The following is a 26,797-nucleotide window of genomic DNA, read 5'->3' as shown; positions in this document are numbered from 1 at the left end:
AGGATAGTGTCGCTTGGAGGATGAAGATGAAGAATCTCTGAAAATATTTCATGCAGATGTCAAAGAAATCTCAAGACGATTTTAAGAACTAATAAAAATAACACATGCACACACAAAAAAAGATAGTTTGGATTGGTTGGGAAGTAGTGTTGTCTGCCTTTAATCCAGCAGTTGGGAGGCAGAGGCAGATCTCTGGCCTACAGAGAAAGTTCCAGGACAGCCAGACTGCCAGGGATACACAGAGAAACCAGGTCTCAGAAAGAAAGAAAGAAAGAAAGAAAGAAAGAAAGAAAGAAAGAAAGAAAGAAAGGAAGGAAGGAAGGAAGAAGAAAAAAGAAGGAAAAAACAAAAAGAAAGTGTGAATTGTATTTTAGTTACTTTTTATAGAGCTCTTCCACTGTTGCCCATGCCAACCCCGGTCTTTCCAATATTTTAAAAAACAATTATTTTTGTTTTTTCATACATTGGTGTCTTGCCTGTATTGTATGTATGTCTGTGGGAGGGTTCTGGGTCCTGGAGTTTCATTACAGACAGGTGTGAACTGCCATGTGGGTGCGGGGAATTGAACCTGGGTCCTCTGGAAGAGCAGTCAACACTCTTAACGGCTGAACCATCACCCCAGCCCCCTCCAATATTTCTCTGTTAAATGTAGCTTTCACATTGCACCTATTTGCTTCATTAAGTGAACACTTTCTTCCTTGCCCCCTTCTACCATTCTTTGTAAAGCAACTTCAGGGACACTGCCGAGAAATTAACATTGCACCATTTTCCTTCCTTCTCTGTAGAGTGCCACCCATGATGATTCTGTTAGTTCCGAGTTCCTGAAGTTGCAGCATCAAATCCCAATTCTCGTCCCTACGTATTTCAGGCTATATCTCCTAAGAACAACTTTAGTGATAGAACACCGATACCAAGACTTGGTAAACTCAACCTTGCTGAAATACTGTTGCCTAAATCAACCTATGACAAAGCAACGCCACACACACGCGCTGTCTTAGTCTCTTCGGAGAACAGAACTTTCCGTGTCTGGAATGTCAGGGTCTCAAAGCCTTTCCCCGGAATTACAGTAATGATGCTGCTCTTCAGACTCATAGTACAGGAGACACGTGAAGCCAACTTGGTTAAGCGGGTTGGTACCAGAACCCTTGCAGTTAGTTTCTTTTTTCCACATAATCTTTTTTCAGGGACTGGGTCTGCATCTCAGGATAGTCTCAGACTAGTTCTTCTCTGGAGTCTGGGTCACAGACCACTGAAAACACTGATAGTGCTCTTGAGGGGTCCAGCCTGGGTTGCAAGGACCAGCGAACCACAACTCCCAGGAGACCCTGCTCTCGCCGACCTCTCGGGCCTCCATCGTCGGTCACGTGGGCACCGATGGCGGATCACGTGAGTCCAAAGCGCGAGTCACGGGAACGCTGCCGGGCGGCCGCTTATTCTAGTAGAGTTTGGTCCTCAGTGGGCCATGGCCAACGTCTCTAAGAAGGTATCTTGGTCCGGCCGAGACCGCGATGATGAGGAGACGGCGCCGCTGCTTCGAAGAACGGGGCAGCCTGACGAGGAGACACCGCTGCTGAACGGGGCCGGGCCGGCCGCGCGCCAGGTGAGGCCCGCGGGCCAGAGATGTGGCCGCTGGGTTCGCTGCGCGGTCCTCAGTGCACAGAGGGGCCCGGGGGAAGGTCACAGCTTTCTCCTCTGTTATTATTTTGAATTCCGGAAGACTTTGATTTTTGACAGTTCGCACCCATTGCACTCATTACCGTCCTTTCTTTGCCTCGGAACCCCTTCTTCCAGTCTAGTCCCAGAGAAATGATTGTCCTCGCCTCCAACAATTATTAATCGTCATTAGCTTTTCAGCAAGAGAGCCTAGGACTTCTTAAATTGTTTTGGTGTTTTAAATTTTACTCTCCGTGGTGAGGGTCGAGGCCAGGATTTACACATACTAAGCAAACATACGACCTCTGATCTGCTCCCCAGCACTTGGCGTTTCAGGACAGGGTCTCAATGGTGTAGCCCAGGCTGGCTATGAATTCATGCTCCTGCCCCATTTTCTCAAGCACTTGGAAGGCCTGCACTGCACGGCTGGCAGCTTTCACAGTTGAAATGGCAGAATTGCGCTTTCAGTGAAAGTGTCAGTCTCCTTTTTCACAGGAGTAACTCCAGACGTTTGGGACAGAATTGCAATGACGAGGATTTCCACTCATTTTCGCTCACTACCTGATTGATTTTGAATTTGGAGTGTGCAGCCAGGAGTGATAACTAACAACTCAGAGGCAACTGTGTGGCCAAAACACAGTTGTGCCTTTAAATGCTTCATGTTTGAAAGGGTTCCTAGTTTGCTTATTTGCATGCCTTTGGCTCTCCGCCTGTGTGCTTTGTATTGATTTTGAGTCCGGTATTTATGTGAATCTCTTGATGTTAGTCTGCTTTATTACCGTCCTTTACCATTTCTCCTGATTTTAGAGCTGTCTGACAAACACTCCTACCATTTTCAAGGCGAGGAAGAACACAAGATCAGAATTTACATTTTATTTGAGAGTAGCTTTGGGACAGGAAAACCCCACCCCTGCTGAGGTTTTTCTAGACTTTTGAAGGTACAGCAGACAAAGAAAGTCAGTCAGTTCCTTGTTGCTGGGAAGCAACTCCGCTGCCTTTGAAGTGACATGTGCTAGCAAATCTGGTCTGCCGCCCTCAGCAATCAAAGAGGCTCCAGTAAAACTGCAGGCTGTGGCAGATGACTTAAGGTGTTTCTGGGAGGTGTGGTTTGTTATCCCTGTTGTAAAGAAAGTAACATTGGGGGCCTAAGAGTGTTTGCTGCTCTTGCAGAAGACCTAAGTTCAGGTTCCAGCACCCAGGTCCAGTGGCTCAACTATCTGTAACTCTCTCTCCAGGGATCTGACCACCCTCTTCTCGCCAGGCCTCCTCCACCTGTATAACATTCTCATTCCCTCTCTCTCTCACTCTCTCGCTCTCGCTCTCTCCAGAAAGAAACCTTAAACTTTTTTTAAGAAAGGAAAACAGATTGGAAACTGATACAAGTTGAGTTTGGATTTCTCAGGATGGAATGGTTGTAGGTTTTGTTTCTGTTTTGACCAAAGAGTTGTTTTTTTTTTTTTAAAGAATGAGTTGATCTTTTTCCCTAAATACCATTATAACTTTTAAATCTGCAGTTAATACAATTGATTGGATCCGAGTGGTGGTGGCACACATCTTTAATTCCAGCACTTTGGGAGGCAGAGCCAGTTAGATCTCAGTGGATTCAAGACCAGCCTGGTCTACAAAGCGAGTTCCAGGACAACCAGGACTGTTACACAGAGAAACCCTGTCTCAAAACAAACAAACAAACAACAACAACAACAACAAAAAAGCCAGCAATTGATTGCTTGGTGTTATACAACTTTTAAAAAGTAATTCTGGGTTGTGAGGTCTGTGTGCAAGTCGCTGAGGTGCACTAAGACAGCTTTCTTCCCTCTGGAAACAGGCCCAGCTCCGTGCTGATTCTGTGTGTGGGCCTATGGTATAGGTGCAAAGAGCACTTTTATGTTTTGTGCCCTGTATGAATAGTGCAAGGTCCCCAGACAAGCTCAGGACCAAGCGAGTATATATTCATAATGCTACAATAGTTTGGAGTATGGTCCAGGGTGTGGAAGTCCTGTTCAGCCTTATGACTTGATTTCGAGTTTGACTTAGGTCTGAAGGGCTCCAGTGCCCTGCTTAGGCGGGTTGAACAGGCACTGGCTACAGGCTGGGAATCCTCTACAGTAGGCACTGGAGCAGCCAGAATTTCAGGAGGATCTGAGGCCTGCTTGTGCCAGTTTTCTCATCTGTAAAAAGTTAATGAATGTATAACACTGAGAAAGCCTATTAGAAAACAGGCTCTCACCGGGCGGACACGCCTTTAATCCCAGCATGTGGGAGGCAGAGGCAGGTGGATAGGCCAGCCTGGTCTACAAAAGTTAGTTCCAGGACAGGCTTCAAAGTTCAAAGCCACAGAGAAACCTTGTCTCAAAAAAAACCAAGAAAAAAAAAAAGAAAGAAAAGAAAGAAAACAGGCTCTCGATAGATACTAATCATTACCAGCAAGGGTCTGGAGACACAGAATGCTTGCCTAGCGTCACTGGAGCCCTAGGTTCAATCTCCCAGCACCACATAAAACTGGGTGTGGTAACAAATGGCTATAATCCCAGTGTGCTAGTGGTGAATGGAGGAGGATCAAAAGTTGAAGATCAGTGATTGATTGATTGATTGATTTTTCGAGACAGGGTTTCTCTGTGTAGCTTTGATGCCTGTCCTAGAACGCGCTTTGTAGACAAGGCTGGCCTTGAACTCACAACCTCCTGAGTGCTGGGATAAAAGGCACACACCGTCACCACCTGAAAAGTTAGTGATTTTGAAGCTGTCCTGAACTAGAAGAGACCCTGTCTCAAAACAAAACAAATAAGCTTCCCCCATACATAAAAAACCCTATCAAACTAAAGGAAACCCACCTTTGCACCTGACACTTGTCTGTGATCCTCTTCAGCTGAAAGACGTTTTGGTGCTGCTTTACTTAGGGAAAGTCTGTTCTGGATAATAGGCAGGCTCATAGTTAGAATGGAGTGTCCCAATACTACACCCAGAGTCTTTGTGAGGTAGTCTGGAGTCAGGACCTTTTTAAAATAAGGGGGACAGTGGGGTGAGTCTGGGCACTGAACTTGATCTACCTTCTAGCTCTCTGGGGTTTGTTACAGTATCTCCAGGGTTTGGTGATAGCATTGTTGCCACCTCAGCCAGTCAGAAGCAGGCCAAGCAATGAGGTAGTTGCTATAGGTAGGACAGGGTGAGGCCCTGTTTAAAGCCCAGGCCCTGCAGGTCTTTTTCTTAGGTGTGGGGTAATAGTGGACTAGGGAGAGGGTGAGGTCAGCCTGAAAGTCATGGTCATGTGTGTGAGCAATGGGAAGTAGAGTATTCTGTGAGGCCGATCCTAGAGCAAATGGTAGTGGTGAGGTGGCAGTCTATGTTTGCAGTCTCTTTAAATGTAGGGCATTTTTACAGGATCTTTCTGGAAGTTGCCTCCAGAGACACCCCCTCTCTCAGCAGAGGAGGGACCTCAGGTGAGTGTGGGTCTGTGTTCTGCCCTGACAACTTGGCACCACAGACCATAGTCTGAGGGTGCTTTGGGAGAAAACAGGAGACCTGGAGCTATTGGAGAGCTTTGGGGGAGGGTCCTCTGATTGTCCCTAGTGGCCCTTGGGTCTTGCTATCTTCTGGTGAAAGCTGTTGGTTCTTAGTCTTAGGAATTTCACTTCCTCACTCAGTTTATAAGCAAGCCTCAGCCCAGCAGGGTGCAGAGAGCTGAAGGACAGGGTCCTGCCGGCCTGCCTAGCCTTACAGCACCATATCCACTTTCAAGCCTGTCTCTATGACCCACTCCTCCCTGCTTTGGGCTGATCTGCTTGTTGTGGACCTTTTGGCCACTGCTTCTAAAGCAGGCCTCTCGTCCCCATTTTCTGTCACCTTTGTCACATTTGTGCTGCTGTATAGCCTTTTTTTAATGCTCCCCCACTGCAGCAGTTGGGCTTTCTTAGCATTAGAGCCTGGCATCTGGCAGCTGCTCATGGAGGTGGGAATGTGGGCAGTGTGCTCCAGTGAACAATTTTTTAAAAAATGAAGTTTTAGATGCTGGCACACACCTTTAATCCCAGCACCCAGGAGACAGAGGCAGATGGATCTCCGAGTTTAGGGCCAGCCTGGTCTACATGAGTTCCAGGTCAGCCAGGGCTATGTAGAGAGATCCTGTCTCAAGAAAGTGCAAAAAAAATAAAAATAGAGCCAGGGCCGGGTGATGGTGGTACACATCTTTAATCCCTGCACTCGGGAAACGTGCAGGTGGATCTCCGTGAGCTTGGTCCGCCTGCCTCCCAAGTGCTGGGATTAAGGATGTGTGCCACTACCGTCCAGCAATTTTTTTTTTTATATGTGGGGTCAGAGTATCAATATAGTGTATAAGTCAGAGTTTAAGTGTCTCAGAGTGGTCCTGAACTCTGTGTAGCTGAAGCCCGCTTTGAACTTTTTTTTACGCTTATTCATTTTGTATGTGTGTGTGTTTGCACATATATGCCATGGTGGATGTGTGGAAATCGGGATAACTTGGAGTCGATTCCTTCCTCCACCGTATGGATTCAGGAGTTTGAACTTAGGTCCTCAGGCTCTGGGGAGATTCCTTTATCCACTAGGCCCAGGCTTTTCATTTTTGATCCTCCTTCCTCAGCCTCTGAGTATCTAGCATTACACGTTACAGTTATGCCACCTCCTGTCTGGTATAATCTTTTTCTTTGCTTTTTTTTTTTGTAGGTGAGTTGGGAGGGATGTTGGTTTTTTGTTTTGTTTTGTTTTTTGAAACAGGGTTTCTCTCTGTAGCCCTGGCTGTCCTGGAGCTCACTCTGTAGACCAGGCTGACCTCAAATCACAGAAATCCTCCTGCCTCTACCTCCTGAGTGCTGAGATTAAAAGTGTGCACCTCCATCACCCAGCTCCTGTGTGGTATATTTTTCCTTCCTTCCTTCCTTCCTTCCTTCCTTCCTTCCTTCCTTCCTTCCTTTCTTTTGATTCATTTATTTATAGTGAGTGTTCTGCCTGTGTGTTTGCCTGCAGGCCAGAAGAGGCACCAGGTCTCATTATAGATAGCTGTGAGCCACCGTGTGGTTGCTGGGAACTGAACTCAAGACCTCTGGAAGAGCAGCCGGTGCCATCTCTCCAGTCCCTGGTCTGGTATATTCTTAATGTTGGGCAATTAGTCTCTATAACTTTTTGTAGAACTGAAACTACCCAGAATTTTCTTCCTCCTTTGACCCCACCTTTGACCACCACCTCTTGTTCTCTGTCCTTATGGATGTAACCGTACTATGAAGACTGACCTCAAACAGCTTTATAGTTGAGGATGACCTTGGATTTTTGGGGGACGAGGAGGAAGCTGAGACAGAATATCACCACATAACTCTGACTGGCCTGGAACATACTGTTTAGCCCAGACTGGCCTACATGTGTGTGTGTGCACTGCATGCATGCCTGGTCAGCTCAGAGCTTTGCTCTTGTCACCTTTCTGTATGTGTGAGTGGTTTGTAATTTTCTGTTTTCTGCCTGTCAGCCATCCTCACTCAAATGCGAGGATTTGCATTTATGTTCTGTTTTGAAAGTTGCCTTTTCGATCTTTTGGTGTGGGGGAATTTTTGTTTTATGTAACTTTGAAATAATTATAGATTTCTAGAAGTTGCAAAACAGTCCCAAGCAGACCTGTGTTCTCATCCAGTTCCTTTTTGGGTGGTGTGTTGAGTAATTGTAGCTCAGTACTAGAGCACCGAATTGTGCAGTGTGTCTGGATCCGGGGAATCTGTCCTTCCACTTCCTTAGTCCTGCTCAACTCTCAGCCCTTTGCAGTACTTCCCTGCAGAGGAGAACCAAGCGCCTGTCCCCCTCTCCCCAGTCTGTGGATTGTTCTGCTGCCACACATTTCTATCAGCCTTCATCTGATTTGGGGTTCTTCTTGCTGCTGCCTTATCATGGATTTGGGCTGCTGCTCACCAAGTCTGGGGTCGAGGTTATATAAGCAAGTACTGTCATGCTACCCATAGCCAGCCCCTCTCCCATCGTCCTCTGGAACTGCTGAGGTTTCATTTTCTTAGGCCTTGTGTGTCTGACTCTTCACACCTTTGCTGTAGTGGAACAATCGTTGATGGCCTTTGGTTTGCCTAGCTCGTCAGTGATAGGTAAAACAGACTGGCCACCTACCCTCTGCTGTGCTCTCAGCCCCTGCTTCACCGTCCTTGTGTTTTCTGCCTGGTCACTCAGCGCTTCGGGACATTTCTCCGAGGAGGTGAATAGGGTTCATAGTGGGCCACATTCCAAGAGTCCTTATGGGCTCAGGCCTGGTACAATTCCTATCACATACACCTCGTGTACAGGTTGACTAGGAGGCAGTGACAGCACTGAAACTCCTTGAGAAGGGTTCATTCTGTGCAGCAGCTTCCTTTCTGGGCCAGCACAGTGGCCAACAGGCTATGGAGCTTACTTGCCTTTTTCCTGAGCTTAGCAGTTTAGGACACTGTTGGTTGCAAAACTTTTTTAAAATTTTTTATTTTATGTGTATTGCTATTTTGCCTGCATGTATATCTATATGAAGGTCATATCCCCTGGAACTGGAGTTACAGACAGTTGTGAGCTCCCTTGTGGGTGCTGGGAATTGAACCTAAGTCCTCTGGAAGAGCACCCAGTGCTCTTAACCACTGCGTCATCTCTCCAGCCCCCTAAATGTGTATCCCAGACTGGACTTAAACTTGTTATCCTCCTGTCTCTGCATTCTTCATGTGAGGGTGGGAATAGGAATGAATAGTATCCCTCCCTTACCTAGTGCCCTCATGGCCTCTTTTCTGTTTTTAGTCTCAATCTACACTTTTCCGCATTGGACAGATGAACAACGTGGAGCTGGACGATGAGCTTCTGGATCCAGTGAGTGGTGTGATATTCCCTGCTCCCACTGAGCTGACCTTAGTGAAGGAAAGTGGCTGGGTCACATGGCTAGCAGATAGCATCTCCCAGAGACAGCATCTCCCAGAGACAGCATACAGGATGTGGATATGGTCTCTGAGGCCATGAAGGTGTGAAGAGGTGGGCAGAAGCACTGTGTGAAGGAGACCGTGGAGCGCAGAGACCTTGGGCAGGAGTGAGCTTAGTGTTGGTGTTCAGGTGAGATGGGTCTCTGAGGGATTGGGAGTTCTCGGAGGATGAAGAGTAGCCATTTCCTCCGACCTTGGAATGGATTCTGGCACCCCAAAACAAGTTCTCCAGGGACTACGAGGGCATAGTGCTCTTATAGAGGACCAGAGTTCAGATCCCAACATTGTTGTCAGATGGCCCACAACTGCCTGTACTTACAGCTCCTGGAATCCAACACCCTCTTTTGGCCTCCATAAGTACCTGTGCTCACATGCACATGGCTACACATGTGCACACAGATAATAAAAAATAAATCTTGAAAAAACAAACATGGGAATGTTTCCTGAGCCAACCCCTCCCCTGGAATACGCTTGTCTTTGGTGCTGTCTACTGCGGTTCTGCTTGTCCCTAGGAGGAGTGGTGCAGAGTGTTCTTGCATGCCTGTGAGTGTTGGTATCCTCAGAGGCAGAGCCATTGGATCCCCCGGAGCAGGAGTTACAGGCTACTCTAAGCCGTATGATGTGGATACCTAGAAACCAAACTTGGGTTTCTTCTGCTAGAGCAAACACTCTGATCATCCTCTGACCCCTATTTTAGCTTCTTTAGTGCTTTTGTTGTTATTTTAGACTTGGGATAGAACCTAGAGTCGTGTGCCACTCTGTTGCTTAGCTGACTCCTTTCGTGTTATTCACTTGTCTTGCTACAGAACCCAAGTTGACCTTGAATTTCCAATCCTCTTGATTCTACCTCCCGGGTGCTAGAATTCTAGGTGTGCCCCACCACACTCAGCTTTGTTGAGTGTTTATAATGCTTTGTCTGTGTTTATAAGATGGTCTGTGGCCTGGCAGTGGTGGCATACACCTTTAATCATATGGGAGGCAGAGGCAGGCAGATCTCTGAGTTCAAGGCCAGCCTGGTCTACAGAGTGAGTTCTAGTATAACCAGAACTCCACAGAGAAACCCAGTCTTAACTCCCTCCCTCACCCCACCCCCCAAAAATAGAATGGTCTGTGGACCTCTGTCCTGACAAGCACATCAGTTGATTTTTAGGATGTTAAACTAACCTTGTACTCCTGAAATAAACCTGTGGTGTTTGTAGGGTCCCATTGGAGGATTTTTATGTCCATATCCCAGGGGATGGTTTTTTTTGTAGGTTTCTTGTGACTTCCCAGCCTTGGGTGTCAGATAATACTGAACTATGGGATTTGAGACTTAGCCCCTTTTCTTCACCTTGTTCCTATTTTTAAAGAGCATGGGACTCCTTTTTTCTTCCACAGGAAGTGGACCCTCCTCACACCTTCCCCAAGGAGATTCCACACAACGAGAAGCTCCTCTCCCTCAAGTATGAGGTGGGCTCCCTATCCTCCCTCCTGAGCCCTGCCCTTTCCAGCTCTCTTCCCTGTTGCCTGGCTCTGTTTGCACTCTGGTCCCTGGTTCAGTAATCGAGTATCTTGTGCCCTGGTCTGTGCAGAGCCTGGATTATGACAATAGTGAAAACCAGCTTTTCCTGGAAGAGGAGAGACGAATCAACCACACGGTGAGGAGGGTGGGCTTCTTGGCTTGGGTGCTGGGTGCTGGCATGTTGGGCCAGGCAATATCCCTGTTCCACCCCTATCCCCCCCCAAACCTCTGGGTTCTACTTCTACGCTTTCATGTTTTGTATATGGAGGATGGGGCTCTGAACATGTGACACCTGGCCCCAGATATTGGAAATTTCAAGGAAACGCTATAATCATCATGGTCAATAAAGCTCTTTTGCAGATGTCAGACGGTGTCTCTAATGTTAGTAGCTAGTTGTGAATTTGTAGGGAATGTTGCTTACCTCCATGTGACTTCCTGTGGCCCTCAGTCGTCAGTGAAACATTGGCTGGAGGCTGTTGTTAGCAGATTTGGACTGAAAGCTGAACTTTGTACTGTGTGTGGTAGCAGCCCATGAATCTGCCAGCACAGCAGGTGCCAGCTGCAGTGCCCACCTTTGAGTGCACCATGTTTCCCACCCCTATCTAGGCTTTCCGGACAGTGGAGATCAAGCGCTGGGTTATCTGTGCCCTCATTGGAATCCTCACAGGCCTGGTAGCCTGCTTCATTGACATCGTAGTGGAGAACCTGGCAGGCCTCAAGTACAGAGTCATCAAGGACAGTATCCTCCAGAGGCACTCACCATGGGCCACTTGGGGTGAGGGTTCATTAGCAGGACCCAAGCATGTGCCTTCACAGGCAGGCAGTGAAGAAGAGAGCGGACCTGGCTCCTTAGAGATTACCCTCTACCATACATGCACACAGCTCAACGTAAGGGTTGGCTATGTCATAGTCAGACTGTGAGGGTCTCCAAGTTGTCTACTTAGAACCATGACCCGCTAGGTAGGCAGTAGTTGTGCTGGCCCAGGTCATGAGATGATCTGGGCCAGGTAGACTGGCCATAATAGTGAGACAAGCAGGGCAGGTGTGTGCTCCAGAAGTGCAGAGTGCCTGTCCTTGACGATCCCTGAGACATCGACAAGTTCACAGAGAAGGGCGGCCTGTCCTTCTCCCTCCTGCTGTGGGCCACGCTGAACTCTGCCTTCGTGCTTGTGGGATCTGTGATTGTGGCCTTCATAGAGGTAAAGTCACTGTGTGTAGGAGACTGGTTACCCTAGATCCAGAGTGGGCACAGGTCTCAGTGAATGGGTGGGCCCCTCTAGCTTACCCATCGTGGGCCTTGTTAGCTTGTGAGAATGGAGGCTTTCTGCCAGAAATAATCCCAGTGTGGTACACATGGGAAATATTCAGTCAGAGCGGAATACACACTGGGGCTTCCTCAGCTTGACTCCTAGTGCTATCACATATTTAACCCAACAGTACAACCCTCACCCCATAGCCCGACTCTCCAGTTAATACCCAGACCACAGGTATACCATAACACCTACCCCATATTCACATACAGCTAGATCTTTCATGGCCTTCACGTAGCTGACAGTGGGGTATTCTAGGGCCTGCAAGTTCTCAGGAGTTTGGGTAACTCATGTAAGGATCCAAGCAGAGGGGGCAGCAGGACCATTCCCCAGGGAGACCATACTCCCATCCCACAGATAGCCCCTCCAAAACACATCTTTATCCCAAGGCTTCCAAGAGTCCTCCCTTCTCCGGGTCCCTCTATTCCTTTTTGTGGGGTGATAAAAGAAGGAATAGACAACATCCAGAATCTTCTATGTGGATCTAGAGCAGCTGTCCACATATAGGAAGTTCTAGTTTCTGCTTGGTACATGATGCGTGTTTTGTCCATAATGGAGTATTTCCCTCACCTAGCACAGTCGGGGATACAAGACCACCAGACTCTACCCTTGGCCCTTTACACATGCCCACCAGCGTTTTTTTCAGGGGTCTCTCCATTCTGGCCTTGTGTAGGGAGGGACCTCTACTTCCTGACATGAAGCCCTTCTCCATACCTGCTCCCCGTGTTTCCTGTGGTTGTGGAAGCTGATCCCCTTACTCTACCTGCTCAGTGCCCCCTCTGTCTTTCCAGCCAGTTGCTGCTGGCAGCGGAATCCCCCAGATCAAGTGCTTCCTCAATGGGGTGAAGATCCCCCATGTAGTGCGGCTCAAGGTAAGCTGTAGCTGTGCATTGATACAGTGCAGGGCGTAGGATTTCTTTGTTTGTTTGTTTGCGTTTTGTTTTTCAAGACAGGTTTCTTTTTAACTTTGGAGCCTGTCCTGGAACTAGCTTTGTAGACCAGGCTGGCCTCGAACTCACAGAGATCTGCTTGCCTCTGCCTCCCAAGTGCTGGGATTAAAGGCGTAAGCCCCCACTGCCCGCCAAGAATTTCTTGCTGGTTTGACCCTCCACACCTAGCATAAACTGTGTGTACACGATGGCAGATTATACATCTCAAAGTGGCAAAAACTGGTCTTTGTCTGCAGTAAGTAGTGCAGGAATATGAACGTTGTGATTGCAGTCACATAGTACCTGTCTGTAACTAAGAACTGTGTTCCCTGAGTATTTCAGCGCCAGAGGGGCTAAGCTAGGGGAGGAGAGAGCCTGCCTTCCATTCCCTATTTTCAAAGTTTTCTCTTATACTCGTAATATGTAATTCTAATAGCATCCCAATGCCTCAGAGACTGGGCAGTTGTCAACACAGTCTACTTATTACTGGTTTTAGCATGACCAGCCTTTCTGCCTGAGTCTGGCCAGATACTGCCTTCTGTCACTGTCTCAAAAGGCAGGTGAGCATTGGCCACCTTTGATGTACTCCCTTGCCTGACATGCCATGACCTCCCTGGGTATTCCCCGGCCTGGTGCCCCATAGCCAAGGGAAGGCAGCATGGTCACACTCTGGAAAGCAAGAGACCTGTGCTGCTACTCTGCCATAGCATGGAGTAGACGTGCTGCTTCTGGGCACAGAACTTACTTGTTACCCATAGTAGACTTTGTGGAACACTCTGGAATGTTTTGCTAAATACCTTTGACTAACAGACTAGACTTAGGAGACTTCCTCAGAACCTGCATTAAGTATGTTGTCCTTCCCAGTAGCCCCCCTCCTCCCTACACCAGAGATCATGTATCAGGAGAGAGATATATAATTTGTTTTTTGTTTTGTTTTGTTTTGTTTTGTTTTGTTTTTGTTAATGGGCCCAGATGACAGAATTAGCTTTCTTCTCACCCTTAACTGCCCTGAGCACCCACCAGACTCATGCAGTTCAGGGGAGTCACAATCCCTCAGCTCCAACCTTCATGGTTCCTGGATTGATGGGGGGGGAATGCTGGGGTGTCCATGGAGTGAGTGCTAAAATCTCCAGGTGAAAGCACCTGTCTGTTGATGAGATGGGGCCATTCTGTCAGTCCCAGCTAGTGGTTGTCTCCAAGATAAAGCTGTGTTGGGCTTAGTGCAGAAGCGCAGTCATAGGGCAAGGTTGAGCCCCCTCCCTCAGGACCCCTTAGGAATATCAACACTAGATCCCCCAAGGGGGTGTGAAATAGGAGCCCTGGCTGCTGTCTTGCATTTGTGGTACGGATGGTTGATGAGTGTGTATTCTCAGCAGCAGTGCGGCTTTTCTTGAGCCTTTGGGACTCAGGCATGTGTCCAGCATGTTTACTCAAACTCTGCATCTTCCTTATTTCCAGACGCTGGTGATCAAGGTGTCCGGTGTGATTCTGTCTGTGGTAGGGGGACTGGCTGTGGGAAAGGTAAGAACAGAATGAGTGGTATTGGTTCCTCCTCAGTCTGACTTTCTTTGGGAGCACACCCATGCATGGCCTCTGAGTACTGATTGCTTTGTGCTCCCAGGAAGGGCCAATGATCCACTCGGGTTCAGTGATCGCGGCTGGAATTTCACAGGGAAGATCGACATCGCTCAAGCGAGATTTCAAGGTGAGTCCTTTCATGCACACATGTGGACTAATGATTCATAGATGTGTCTCAACTGGTCTTCTGTCCACGCAGTCTTCATCCAGACCTCTAGATCTCCCTTAACATCTACTTCCTGTCCCTATCTCTGACTCTAAGGACAGCCTGGTCTACTCCCAGTCCGGGTGGTTACAGACCATGTGGCCTCTCTATGGTCAGTCCCTAGGACTCTGGCATTATATGCTAGTGTGATTCTGTTGGAAAGAATCTATAGTTCTGACTAGTTTCCCAGAGGGATAGTCACTTGAGGAAGGTCAGAGCTTCAATGACTACTCGGGTGCACAGTACAGTTTTGTCATGTTTCTCACTGTTACCAGCAATAAGATGGGCAATTACACTAAACTCCTGTGTTGTTGAGTCTGTAGCTGTCTTTTGAAACAGTCACTCTGTATAGCCCAGGCTGGCCTTGAACTTAGGATTCTGTCTCAAGGCTACTGAGAGCTGAAGTGCCAAGGATGCACCACCAAACCTGGCTGAGCAATCCTTTTTAAAATCAAGAATAAGTTTAGATTTTTCCACCCATTGGATTTTCTCCAGTTACTAAGGTAGAGCTGGACCAAGGAGCTCATAGACTTCCTTCATGTGTGGAGAAGTTGGGTCACTGTCACAAAAGGAATCCCGTACTTATGTTCTCAGCTGTGGGTACATGGGCACCCCCAGCTCTCCTGTTTTCTTCAGTATTTCTAATATTGCTCTCTGAATCCAGTAGCTGCTGTTGTGATTATTAGAGAACGGCCCTCTGCCTGATTATCTAGAAAAAAAGCTCCCTGCCTTTTACATCTCTTCTTTGGTCCCTTGGTGGGACATGTTTCCAGCTTCCCTTCCTGTGAACCTCCTTCAGTACCCTCCGTCTTTCTCTTTTAGATCTTTGAGTACTTCCGCAGAGACACAGAGAAGCGGGACTTTGTCTCAGCTGGAGCTGCAGCTGGAGTGTCTGCTGCATTTGGAGCCCCTGTGGGTAAGGAAGGGCCAGTCCTACCTCATCTCTGGCTATGCCCTTTGGTGCTTCGTGGTTGGCCAGGCTGGGGAAGCAAGGCCTTTTTGTAGGCATGGTTCTGTTGTTTGTGGACAAGTGCCAGATGGGGGTCTGGGCAGTGTCTGACAGCCACCAGCTGTGGCCTGGTACCACCTAGCAGCTTCTCTGTGTCATGTCTTAATTCCCTGGGGCCTCTGTAGGGCGTTGGCAATGGGCAGGCTGCCCTTCGGCCTGGATGGCCCTTTAGTCCTGCTACTTGCCTTTTAGGTGGGGTCCTGTTCAGCCTGGAGGAAGGCGCTTCCTTCTGGAATCAGTTCCTGACATGGAGAATTGTAAGTGCATGAGGAAGATGCCCCGGCCAGGGCAGTCACGTTCTGCCTCTCTCTCCTTTGAGGACTCTCTATAGTCAGTCCATCCTTTTGTACTGTAGAATCCGCCAGTGGGTCCATGTCTCTGCACCTGTCCTAGGCGTTCTTTGTGCTGGGAACCCCAGAAAGACTACCTTCTCTAATATACTTCATTGGTTTGTCTATAGAGCAGCAACACCACCTTTGCCCAGCCAAACAGTCAACCCAGCCCCACTTGGCTCCAGCCCCCTTCCCTTTGTCTTAGATGAGGTATCCAGACACACAGCTTTCCAAATGACAGGAAGTGCCAGCCTCCATATGGTGTTCAGATGAGTGTTCTGTATAACTCTTAGAGCCTAGATGGGCCAGATGTGGCTTTGAGGGGCTTGGGTGGATTCGGTAGAGCTCTGAGGACACTGAGTACTCAGTGGGCTGGGCAGAGCTCTGAGGGTTCTGGGTGCACCAGGCAGGTCTCTGAGACTCTGGCTGCTCTCTGCCACCCACAGTTCTTTGCTTCCATGATTTCCACGTTTACACTGAATTTCGTTCTGAGCATCTACCATGGAAACATGTGGGACCTGTCCAGCCCAGGCCTCATCAATTTTGGAAGATTCGACTCAGAGGTAACTTGCTGGCCACATCGTCCCACCTTGCCTTTTCTGGTGCTACCTCAGAACCCTGTTGACTTAGACCTGAACAAGACTTTGGGAAAATCTAATTCTTAGCAGGGATGTTGAGCTCTTGCTTGTCAGTTCAAGGAGCCTGTAGTGCTCCTGCAGAGTGAGATAGCTCAGGCTGCACACGTCACCCACACCAGCTCAGCCATGAAGGATTATAAGGTCTTCTCAGAGACCGTTTATCTCACCTATGGAACCTCTGGTTCTGTACAAAAGTGCTAGCAGATTCAGTGCACGTAGACAGAGTTCCTATCCAGTCCAGCACTTTAAGCAGCAATTTCTCAAAGTCTTTGCTTTTTTCCCCTCTGTGCAGAAAATGGCCTACACCATCCATGAGATTCCTGTCTTCATCGCCATGGGTGTGGTGGGTAAGGACCCCTCCCTGTAGCATGGACCAGAATCAGCCTGTGTTGGGGAGGATGGACTCCCAGCTCCAGAGCGGCGCAGGTCTGCAGTAGCCTTGTCATGGTCTCCACTCATCACCTTTAGGCACTGCCCTGCTAGAGTTCTTATGCAGATGCATGCAGGGTGGGCACCTCAGAAAGACCCCAGAGCTTTAATTCTACTGAGGTAAAGCTTGAGATTTGGTGTGGCATTCCCTGAGGGCCAATGGGGACTTCACAACATCTACATTCTTATCCAGAATGGTTCACCTTCCCCCTTCCTTTTTTTTTTTTTTTTTTGCCCCTCCTAGAATTTTTTTTCTCCCATGCTCAGCTCATACTGCTCTGTAAAAAGCTGAGTGGAAGTCAGAGCAGCCTTAGTGGTAATGCCTGGGAAGCCATCTGACAGTGCACCCTCACCAGGGCCTTCGCACTTCTGGGGGCCTCCACTGCCTTCCTTGTGAAACTAACATTAGTCTCTTCTGATCACAGGTGGCATTCTTGGAGCTGTGTTCAATGCTTTGAATTACTGGCTAACCATGTTTCGAATCAGGTGAGAAAGAACCCCATTTTGTATACCAGATTGACAGGTGCAACCCTACTGGGTGCAGGAAATGGACAAACTGTAGTGGCCTTGTCAGTGAGGGTCCTTTCCTGAAAGTCTCAAGAATGTGTGGTTTGGCTGGGTGGTGGTAATGCCCTCAGGAGTCAGATGCAGGCAGATCTCTGTGAGTTCGAGGCTAGCCTGGTCTATAGAGCAAGTTCCAGGACAGCTAGGACCGTTACACAGAGAAACCCTGTCTCGAAAAACCAAAAGGAAAAAGAAAAAAAAAAAGGGCTGGAGAGATGGCTTAGAGGTTAAGAGCATTGCCTGCTCTTCTAAAGGTCCTGAGTTCAATTCCCAGCAACCACATGGTGGCTCACAACCATCTGTAATGAGGTCTGGTGCCCTCTTCTGGCCAGCAGGCATACACACAGACGGAATATTGTATAAATAATAATATTGTATAAATAAATAATATAATATAAATAATATTATATTATAATATAATAATATAAATAATATTGTATAAATAAATAAATGAATGAATGAGTAAATAAAATAAAAGAATGTCTGGCCTGGGAGAGAGGGACAAGAAGTGGAAGTAGGGGAGGAAGAGGCTGGAAGAGGTTTAGAGGTGGAGTGTTCCTCTCCTGAGAAACGTTCCTCGGGTCTTGAGGTCTGTGAAAGTTAGCAGATGAAGTTTGTCCTGGAGAGCAGAGCCCTAGGTGAGTTAGGTACTGTCTGCCTTCTGCCTGGGGCGCAACCTTTTTGCTAGAGAAGTGAAGGCACTGAGTGTCTTCCTGGTGTTTGCTCTGGTCTTAGCTGCTGTGATAGTGTAGCAGGGTTGGTAGTTACTGAAAGTCTATAGCCATAGGAGAAAGAGAACCCCAGGAGTCTGGGCTGATGGATCATTTGCTGTCTCATTAATGGAGTCTGAGTCAGTTTGTCATGGTAACTACCAGGGGCAGGGCAGGTGAGGCTACCCCCGATCATCCCTGCAACAAAATCCACCCTGGCTTTGGTCTCTAGGTACATCCACCGGCCCTGCCTCCAAGTGATTGAGGCCATGCTGGTGGCTGCTGTTACAGCCACAGTTGCGTTCGTCTTGATTTACTCATCTCGAGATTGCCAGCCCCTGCAGGGAAGCTCCATGTCCTATCCACTCCAGGTAGGCATAGGCCTTGGACTGGCCCTATGAACAGAACCAACTCTCCTGAACTCTAGTTTCCCCGAGGTAACAATACTCGTAGACTTTAGATTTGTTCTACATGTAGGGTCCCATAGTAAGCTGAGGCTGTGTTTCAGGTGCCTGGAGAATGGGTGGTCGTACTAGACTGATTTCACATAGTCGTTTCCAGACACCTCCTGGAGAGAGCTTTAGAATGGGGCCTGGTTTAGATTGGAGAAGTACATACCTGTAACTGTATAGAAACCCTATAGGGATACTTTTAGCAGCTCATATGAGCCCCAAACAAAAGCTGCTTCTCTCCTTAGGCAAACAAATGATGTGTCCCTCCATGTAGTAAATGCACTCATCTGAGAAGACTGGGCCTTCTGGTTCCCAGGGCCAGTGTCCAACCATTGATTCTGAGGCATAGCTCATGAAGCTTCTGGATAGCAGGGACAGATGGACCTCCATCTCCCAGAGAGGTGGTCATACTAGTAAAGCCCTAACCAAATTTAAACTTGGGCTCTGTGTTCTGAGGCCAGATCCTGTCTGTGCTCTCCAGACCCAGGGTACAAGAGCCCTCAGCAGCACAGAATCCGCCCTGTGCCATCTCTCCCTCTGTGTCCTTTCTCTCAACTCTGCAGCTCTTCTGTGCAGATGGCGAGTACAACTCCATGGCTGCAGCCTTCTTTAACACCCCTGAGAAGAGCGTTGTCAGTCTTTTCCATGACCCACCAGGTATGTGCAATAACATGTCTGGGACTTACTAAGGACACTGGGCGCGTTCTTGGCCCAGCTGGGCTGAGGAATCATCTCTGGTATAGTGAGGTGTACTGGAGTGCAGGAACCAACATCGCAGAGTTGGGGACATGGGGTTACACAGTTCTATAGGGTACCCGATGGCCAAGCACCTGGAGAGCGACTGACTGGGCTCCCCATCTTCTCCTTTCTTCCTAAGGATAATCACCTGAGTCACCTCCATCTCTCTCTCCAAAAGAAAACCTAGCCTGGTGACTCCATGCCCAGACCTGTCTGGCCTCAGCCAAGCCCTATACAAACACCATGCCTAAGCCGAGCTAAGCAGCCTTAGGCCTGTGTCTCCAGCCGCGCCCCTTCAGTTTTAGTTTTCTTTCTGTTACTGTCAGTGGTAAAACATTGACCAAACCAACTTGGAAAGGAATGGGTTTAATTTAGTGTACAGATGACAGTCCATCTTCAAGAGAAGCCCAGGCAGGAACTGAAGTGTTCCATGGAGGAACACTGCTCCCTGCTTGCTCAGCTACCTGCCTTACACAGTTCAGTCCCATCTGTCCAGGGATAGCACTGCTCACAATGTGATGGATCCCCCCACGTCAATTAGCAGTCAAGAAAATGCCCCACAGACATACCCACAGGCTAGTCTGATGGAGACAGTTGCTTAGTTCCCTTTTCACAAGTGTGTCAAGTTCACAACTGAAGTTAATCATGACATCCACCTTACCCATGGGGACAAGTGTTTTTAATTGTTTCCTGTCATAAGGCTACTGGGAACTTCCCTGTTGGGGGTTGTCTCTAGGAAAGGATCATGAAAGTTAATGGATAAATTTGGCATAGAATAAGCCAATGGCCTTCCACACATGAATCTCTGCTAACCTCAGTAATCTGTGCTGTGGTGCTCTTAGCCACACAGACTGATGGCTCATCCTCCCACCCTGGCCTTCACATAGACCACCTGGTTCCTTTCGATTTGGCCTTCTCTGGTGTCTCCCCACACCTCAGCATCTTGTCTAGGAAGGACATACCTCCCAGGTCTTGGAGTTTGACTACTGAATTGCGGTATCCGGGAGTGGTTTGGGGGCCCAAAGGAACATATCTTAGTCACCTCTCACCTCTGGTGTGTTCCTGAATTGCTAATTGTTGCAGGGCTCCCAGACTCAGGCCATACTCAGGATCAGAGAGGCTGTCCTAGTGCAGCTGGCGTATGTGAAGTAGAGCAGCCGGGAGTCCAGCTGAGCTGGAAGTCTGCTGCTGCTCTCGGGAATGTGGGCTTCCTCTTTGTCCCAGATGAGGGCCTCCACATGGGGCAGGGCACATTCACTTCAGGCTGACAGTTGTTCTGGGGAGTGTGATGCTGACCTGGGGCCTGGGTGGGCCTTGAATTTGACACCTGTGCTGCCAGCTTGAGGCCACCTTGCTCTACTTCCCACTATCACTTCTGACTCTGGGGACCTACCTTTCACCTGGAGAAGCTGAGAATGCAGAGCTTTCTGGGACCACTGAGAATCTGGGCTCTGGTGGCCTGGTTCTCAGGATGGGAAGCACATGGCAGGCAGGACATCCCTGCACAGACCTGAATTCCAGCTGCAGCTCAATGACCTTTCTTTTCCCTAGGCTCCTACAATCCCATGACGCTAGGCCTGTTCACCCTGGTCTACTTCTTCCTGGCCTGCTGGACCTATGGCCTCACAGTGTCTGCTGGTGTCTTCATCCCATCACTGCTCATTGGGGCTGCCTGGGGCCGACTCTTCGGCATCTCCCTGTCTTACCTCACAGGGGCAGCAGTGAGTTGGGGGGGAAAGCATCCCAGCCCCACTGCTCAAGTGTTCTGGTGACCCAAGGGGCCAGAACAGGGGACATCAGGGTACCTAGTGCAGGGAGACAAAAGTTCTGATGCTCTCGAGTAACCACATCACATAACTGGAGACGTGAAGAGTGGGAAACCGCTGGGAAGTGGTGGCATAAGCCTTTAATTCCAGCACTTGGGAGGTAGAGGCAGATGGATCTTTTTGAGTTTGAGACCAGCCTGGTCTACAAAAGCTAGTTCAAAAAAAAAAAAAAAATGGGAAAGGAGCCCAGGTTCATCTAGCACTGAGCTACATATAGGCCTCTCAGAACCTCCCTCTCCCTAACTGCTGGTGGAGCTTGGGGTTTTAATCTGTGTGTTTTCTCACTCCAGTCGTTTGAGTAATTAAAGACAGGGCAACAACAGGAATCCTATCCTGCCCTCCCCTGTCCTAGGTCTCCCTTGGTTGGATTCTGTCTTTTAAGGTGTGGTTCATAAGAATGATGGCTTTGAACATCAACAGTTCAGTAGCGTTTATTAGGGCATCCCTAGCTCTTTCTTCACCCGCTTCCCCAGCTCTAGCAGCCTCTAGCTGCGTTTTCGTCCCTGGGCTCATTTTGTTGCCAGCGTTTCCTAGGACACAGTGTACACCCTTATGTGTCTCTGCAGTCTTCAACTGACTGTGATGTCTGTTTAATTCATCTTTATTGTAACATGTCCTAGAATTTTTTTTAAAGATTTTCTTATTATTTACGTATACAGTGTTCTTCCTGCGTGTATGCCTTCAGGCCTGAAGAGGGCACCAGATCTCATTACAGGTGGTTGTGAGCCACCATGTGGTTGCTGGGAATTGAACTCAGGACCTCCGGAAGAGCAGCCAGGGCTCTTAACTGCTGATCCATCTCTCTAGCCCCTGTCCAAGAATCTTTTTTTTTCACATCTGAATGTCTTTTCTTGGGTGATCCAGTGTGTCTGCGTAGGCAGTACATACTTTTGCCCTGCTGTCCTTCTTCATGTAGGTTCCTCAGTTCAAAGCAAGCCTAGACTTCTGAACTCATGGGTGTGGGCAGGTGGTAGGTAGAGTCTGTATACCTTGTCCCTATACAAGGTACACCTAGCTAGAGTGTTAACACACAAGTAGTAGTGGAGTACAACAGAGTAGGTGTTCTGCATGTGAGTCATGGAATTCACTGCTTTGTGTGGATCCGTAGGCCCAGGCATAGCATCTTCACTGGTCTCCCCTGGCAGATTTGGGTGATGGTTGCCACTGCCTCTGATACCTATCCATATTGTGTTACACAGATCTGGGCAGACCCGGGTAAATACGCCCTGATGGGAGCTGCTGCTCAGCTTGGTAAGTCCCAGCTCTTGCCCTATTTGGTGAGTGGGCCTCACTTGTACCCTGCCCACCCATTTTGAGTTCCACCAAGGCTGCCCTTTGCCATTCACGTGAGCAAAATAGAAAGTGAGGCAGATGAGATGTGCCTCATAGCACAGCCAGGGTGATAGTCAGGGCCCGGCAATAACCATCTTTGCTCTGGGGTCTGGAAAGATGGGTGGGTAAAAAGATTGCAAACATAGCAGAGCTGGGGATCCTGTGTTTAAAGGGATTGGGGCTTATGACTACCCCCACAGGTGGGATCGTGAGAATGACTCTTAGTCTGACAGTCATCATGATGGAGGCCACCAGCAACGTGACCTACGGCTTTCCCATCATGCTGGTGCTGATGACTGCCAAGATAGTGGGCGATGTCTTCATTGAGGTATGCAGCATGAGAGGGGTGATCTGTCCTCTGCTTACTCTGGATGCTGACTTTGTAGCCTGACACTGGGGTTTGAGGGATCTGCAGAAGGAAGAGGGCCCATTGAGCCTACTCCCTTCTTCAGGAGTAGGGCAGTGGTGGGGCCCTGGGGGAGGCAGTGTGCCTTAAGGTCCCCTGGGAAGTGTCCTGAATCATGACTCTGTATCCAGGGCCTCTATGACATGCACATCCAGCTGCAAAGTGTGCCCTTCCTGCACTGGGAGGCCCCGGTCACCTCACATTCGCTCACTGCCAGGTATGGCCAGCTGACCTACTAAGCTCTCAGGTTCCTGGGTGCTGTGGGTGGACATGGACAGGGAAAACACTGAATGCCTGTGGAGAGCCCAGGTACCAGGTTCCCACTGTAGCTGTCCATGACTGTTCTCCCAGTGCCTGGGAAATGGGATCTTAGGGTCCCAAGTCTTAGGATTGTCAAGTATTGATATGATAACAAAGCTCTTAAGGAAGTACCTTAACAGCATGTAGTATAAATGCCTCTGAGATTGTATCCTTGGGTTGGGCCTCTTGGCAGGGAAGTAATGAGCACACCTGTGACCTGCCTGAGACGGAGAGAGAAGGTTGGCATCATCGTGGATGTCCTAAGCGACACGGCATCCAATCACAATGGGTTCCCCGTGGTGGAAGATGTGGGAGACACCCAGGTAGTATGGGCACCTCTCTGAATATTGATTTCTTTTTATTTTGTATCCTGAGCAGCATATGTTGGGGGAGTTCATCTTGTAGTTCACCTGAACAAGATATCTTTTTTTTAAAGATTTATTTTCATTCTATTTATGTGTTTTGCCTGCATGTGTACCAGCTGCATGCCTAGTGCCTGCAGAGGTTAGAAGAGGGTATTAGATCCCCTTGGAATTGGTATTACAGATGGTTGGTTGTAAGCTACTATGTGGGTGCCTGGAATCAAACCCAAGTCTTCTGCGAGAACAAGTGCTGGTAACCACTAATCCGTTTTTCCAGCCCGTGAACAGGAAATCTTGTGTTGCATGTAAAGTAAAATCCCTTTCTTAGTCTCTACAGACTACAGGCCTCATGTGGTTCTGACTGGACTGAACTTCTCAGTCATGGTGTTGTGGCTGTGGCATCTGTCAGGAGGTGCTGCTGGGATGTGAGCCCAGCTAATGTTTATCCCCTTGCCCGGTTCTTATTCTGCTGGGTTGTGTTAGATATTGGCACTGGTAGTGCTTGAAAGAAATGTGAGAAACATACTTGGCTTATGTCTTGCTACCTGTTGATTCCATTCTTAGCAGCTGGCTTGCATGCTCTGCTGACAGAGTTCGCCCTGTCTCAGATACTTTAGGGATTAGCAGGAGCGTGTGGGAAAGATGCCCACTTTAAGGCCTGTGCTCCGAGAAGGTGGACCACTAAACAACAACCATGGACCAGTGGAGAATCTGGTCAGAGTTTCCCACTGCAGTCTCAAGGCCTCTGACTCTTTTCCTCTTCTGCAGCCAGCCAGGCTCCAAGGCTTGATCCTGCGCTCCCAGCTCATCGTGCTCCTGAAGCACAAGGTGTGTCCAGCAGTCCATGGGTGGGCATGCCCTGGGCACCATCCTTCACAGTGACATACACATAACTGGCTGCTGCCTGCAGGTGTTTGTGGAGAGGTCCAACATGGGTCTCGTGCAGCGGCGGCTGAGGTTGAAGGACTTCCGTGATGCCTACCCACGCTTCCCCCCAATCCAGTCCATCCACGTATCCCAGGATGAGCGGGAGTGCACCATGGACCTTTCTGAATTCATGAACCCCTCTCCCTACACAGTGCCTCAGGTACTTATTGACCCAAAGGAGGCGGGGGCGGGACTGGGGTATGATTGACCTCCAGGGTCCAAGCTCGATGCCTTGTACACTTTGAAAAGGTGGTAAAGAACCTCTGGAATCTTTGGAATGACTGCTGCCAGATAGATAGGAGGCTTCCAGGGATTGTGCACGTGGGCCTTGCTGCCTGGGCTGGACCATTTGGCCAGAATTCATCAGGAGCAGCCTCAGAGAATTTGGGCTTCAAGTCGTAGTGGACCTAAGAGAACCCCACTAGCAGCACACAGGGACTTGGAGTCAGGCATGGAGGGGAAGGGACAGCTCAGGACCCTGGAAACACCTGGTTTGGGGGAGTTGAGCCTCTTTTCCACAGTGGGGTGAAGTGTGCTAATGGCAGTTGTCTAACTTTGCAGGAGGCGTCTCTTCCTCGAGTATTCAAGTTGTTCCGGGCCCTGGGCCTGAGGCACTTGGTGGTAGTAGACAACCGCAATCAGGTGAGGCTGTTCTCTGTTCTGCTAGAGTTCTGGAGCTGGCTCTGCTTCCTGTATCCCTATTAGATTGTGGGTGGGCATTGGATCTTGTCTGTCTCAGAACAGTGAGCCTATGACCTAGCCTGGTGTTGCACACCTACTTAGCACAGTATGTAGAGTATGCCATCATATGGAGCAGAAGTAACCTGGTGCTGTTTCTGCAGGTGGTCGGGCTGGTGACTAGGAAGGACCTGGCAAGATACCGCCTAGGGAAGGGAGGCCTTGAAGAGCTTTCCCTGGCCCAGACGTGAGGGTTGGCTCTACCCTTGTGCAGTGGCACCCGAGCCCCTCTGCACCTCCTCCCAGGGTCCCTGGTCTCAGCCAAAGCCTTGCCCCCTGGGCAGTGCAACAGCAGGAGCAAATGCCTTCCCTGGGCCTGGCTGGTGTGGAGGCCAGACCCTTTGTCTTGGGCAGTTGGTTTACATCATCAGCACTTTCCTTGTTCCCTGAACCCTTCGCCCCTTGGACTTGCCCCTCTCCTGGGTTCCTTCTCCAAGGATGAAATGTGCGATCGCACCCCTTGTGGCTCACTTTTCAGAGCCAATAGAAGCTGGTGCGTGTGTGTTTGTGTGTGTGTGTGTGTGTGTGTGTGTGAGAGAGAGAGAGAGAGAGAGACAGACAGACAGACAGACAGACAGACAGACAGACATGACTACCTATTGCTGTTTCTTCTCTGGCTCTGAGCACCTATGCTGTGGTTGTACTGCCCACACTAGCCAAGAGCTTCAGCAGCAAGGGCATGAGGAGGTGTACAGCCTGGAGCAGGCTCTATTGGGGAACCCATATGTGCTGTCTCATGTCATTGTCTAGAAGATGGGGAGACTGGTTCTATGTCTAGGGCTTGAGAGCTGAAAATCCCATGAAGATTGAATCTGAGTCCACCCACATCTGCCCCAGGCTTTCAGAGCTGGGGGTCATGGCACTGGACCACAACCGGAAGGCAAGTCTTTCCTCAGCACTTAGGACCCTGATGTTCATAGTGGCTTGCTTATAACTGTACTGTATACACCCTGGGCAGTGACCTCCCAGGACCTGGCCAGCTAAGGGTGGCCGTAAGATGAGCCTGAGACTCCCTAGGATGGTGGCTCTGTGAGCACCTGAACCATGGAGCCTCACTTCTAAACCCTGTATTGTCAAAGCTAGCTCCACTGAACCAAGCTAGGTCTGACATGCATCAGTCACCTTCAGAGTCTTCTCCCCAGGACACTTTGTAAAGATAGTTGCAGTGTCTCTGGCACATGTCTGTCACAGGCCGCGTGGGTCCTTCTTTGGAACGTTGGCAGCTGCTGCCTCTCAGTTGTCATCCCTCCAAAGGAGTGGCTCTTTCTCCTGTAAGGAGCTGGACTAAGTATGTTGTTGAGTCTGGATATGAGAAATGAGAGACTCCCGTCTGCCTGGGGCTCAGCATTCTGGGGAGTCGGGCACGTAGCATGATGATAAACTAGTGCAGGCGGCCCTCTATACACAGTAGCTGCTGTCTGGGGGGGGGGGCAGCTCTTGACTACTACGGCTAGCCTAGGGCCCAGTGGATGGGTTGTTCAGGGACCCTGACCTCATCCCCTTCTCACAGCCTCGCTCTCAGGCTCACTACAGTGTGGTTTCTGTCACCTGCTTGGATGACATCCTGTCATCAAGCCTGGGCATGCCAGGCTCTGCATAACAAGAAGTTGTAACTGACCCACCTTGCCTGCTCCGCTGGCCCTGGTGGGTAGGTCTTCATGACAAAGCCAGGGGTGCTCTGGATTGGGAGGGGCCATATCTAAGTTTGACCCAAGGGGATGAAAAACACTGCACAGGGCCTCAAAGACTTGGTACCAAAAAAGCATGTGCAATCTGTCCACAGTTCTGTGTTGGCTACATGTTGAAATGATATTTTTGGATATATTAGGTTAAATAAAATAATCAAACCTTGTCTCTCCCAATATTCTCATTGTGACTCATGGGAAGGCTGAAACCCCAATGGCCTCATCTGTGACTGCCATC

At 49.1% G+C, this 26,797-nt stretch overlaps 1 protein-coding gene across 1 annotated transcript; it reads left to right on the top strand.

The window, feature by feature from the left end:
• Positions 1 to 1,382: 1,382 nt before the first annotated feature.
• Positions 1,383 to 26,726, top strand: Clcn7 (Cl-/H+ antiporter 7). The gene is made up of 25 exons (XM_048436156.3): positions 1,383 to 1,600; positions 8,413 to 8,481; positions 9,966 to 10,037; positions 10,160 to 10,225; positions 10,696 to 10,828; positions 11,179 to 11,288; positions 12,191 to 12,271; positions 13,787 to 13,849; positions 13,950 to 14,033; positions 14,934 to 15,027; positions 15,313 to 15,377; positions 15,899 to 16,015; positions 16,383 to 16,437; positions 16,945 to 17,005; positions 18,026 to 18,164; positions 18,809 to 18,902; positions 20,535 to 20,704; positions 22,009 to 22,060; positions 22,342 to 22,469; positions 22,679 to 22,764; positions 23,041 to 23,170; positions 23,978 to 24,037; positions 24,120 to 24,296; positions 24,698 to 24,778; positions 24,979 to 26,726. The coding sequence occupies exons 1-25, from the start codon at positions 1,463 to 1,465 to the stop codon at positions 25,063 to 25,065; spliced, it is 2,412 nt and encodes an 803-aa protein (XP_048292113.1). The 5' UTR covers positions 1,383 to 1,462; the 3' UTR covers positions 25,066 to 26,726.
• Positions 26,727 to 26,797: the final 71 nt, after the last annotated feature.

This window comes from Myodes glareolus, chromosome 9, assembly GCF_982192425.1.
Source record: "Myodes glareolus chromosome 9, mMyoGla1.1, whole genome shotgun sequence".
NCBI classification, from domain to species: domain Eukaryota; kingdom Metazoa; phylum Chordata; class Mammalia; order Rodentia; family Cricetidae; genus Myodes; species Myodes glareolus.
Note: the sequence above shows the minus strand (reverse complement) of the source record. Positions and strands in the feature narration are given on the sequence as shown.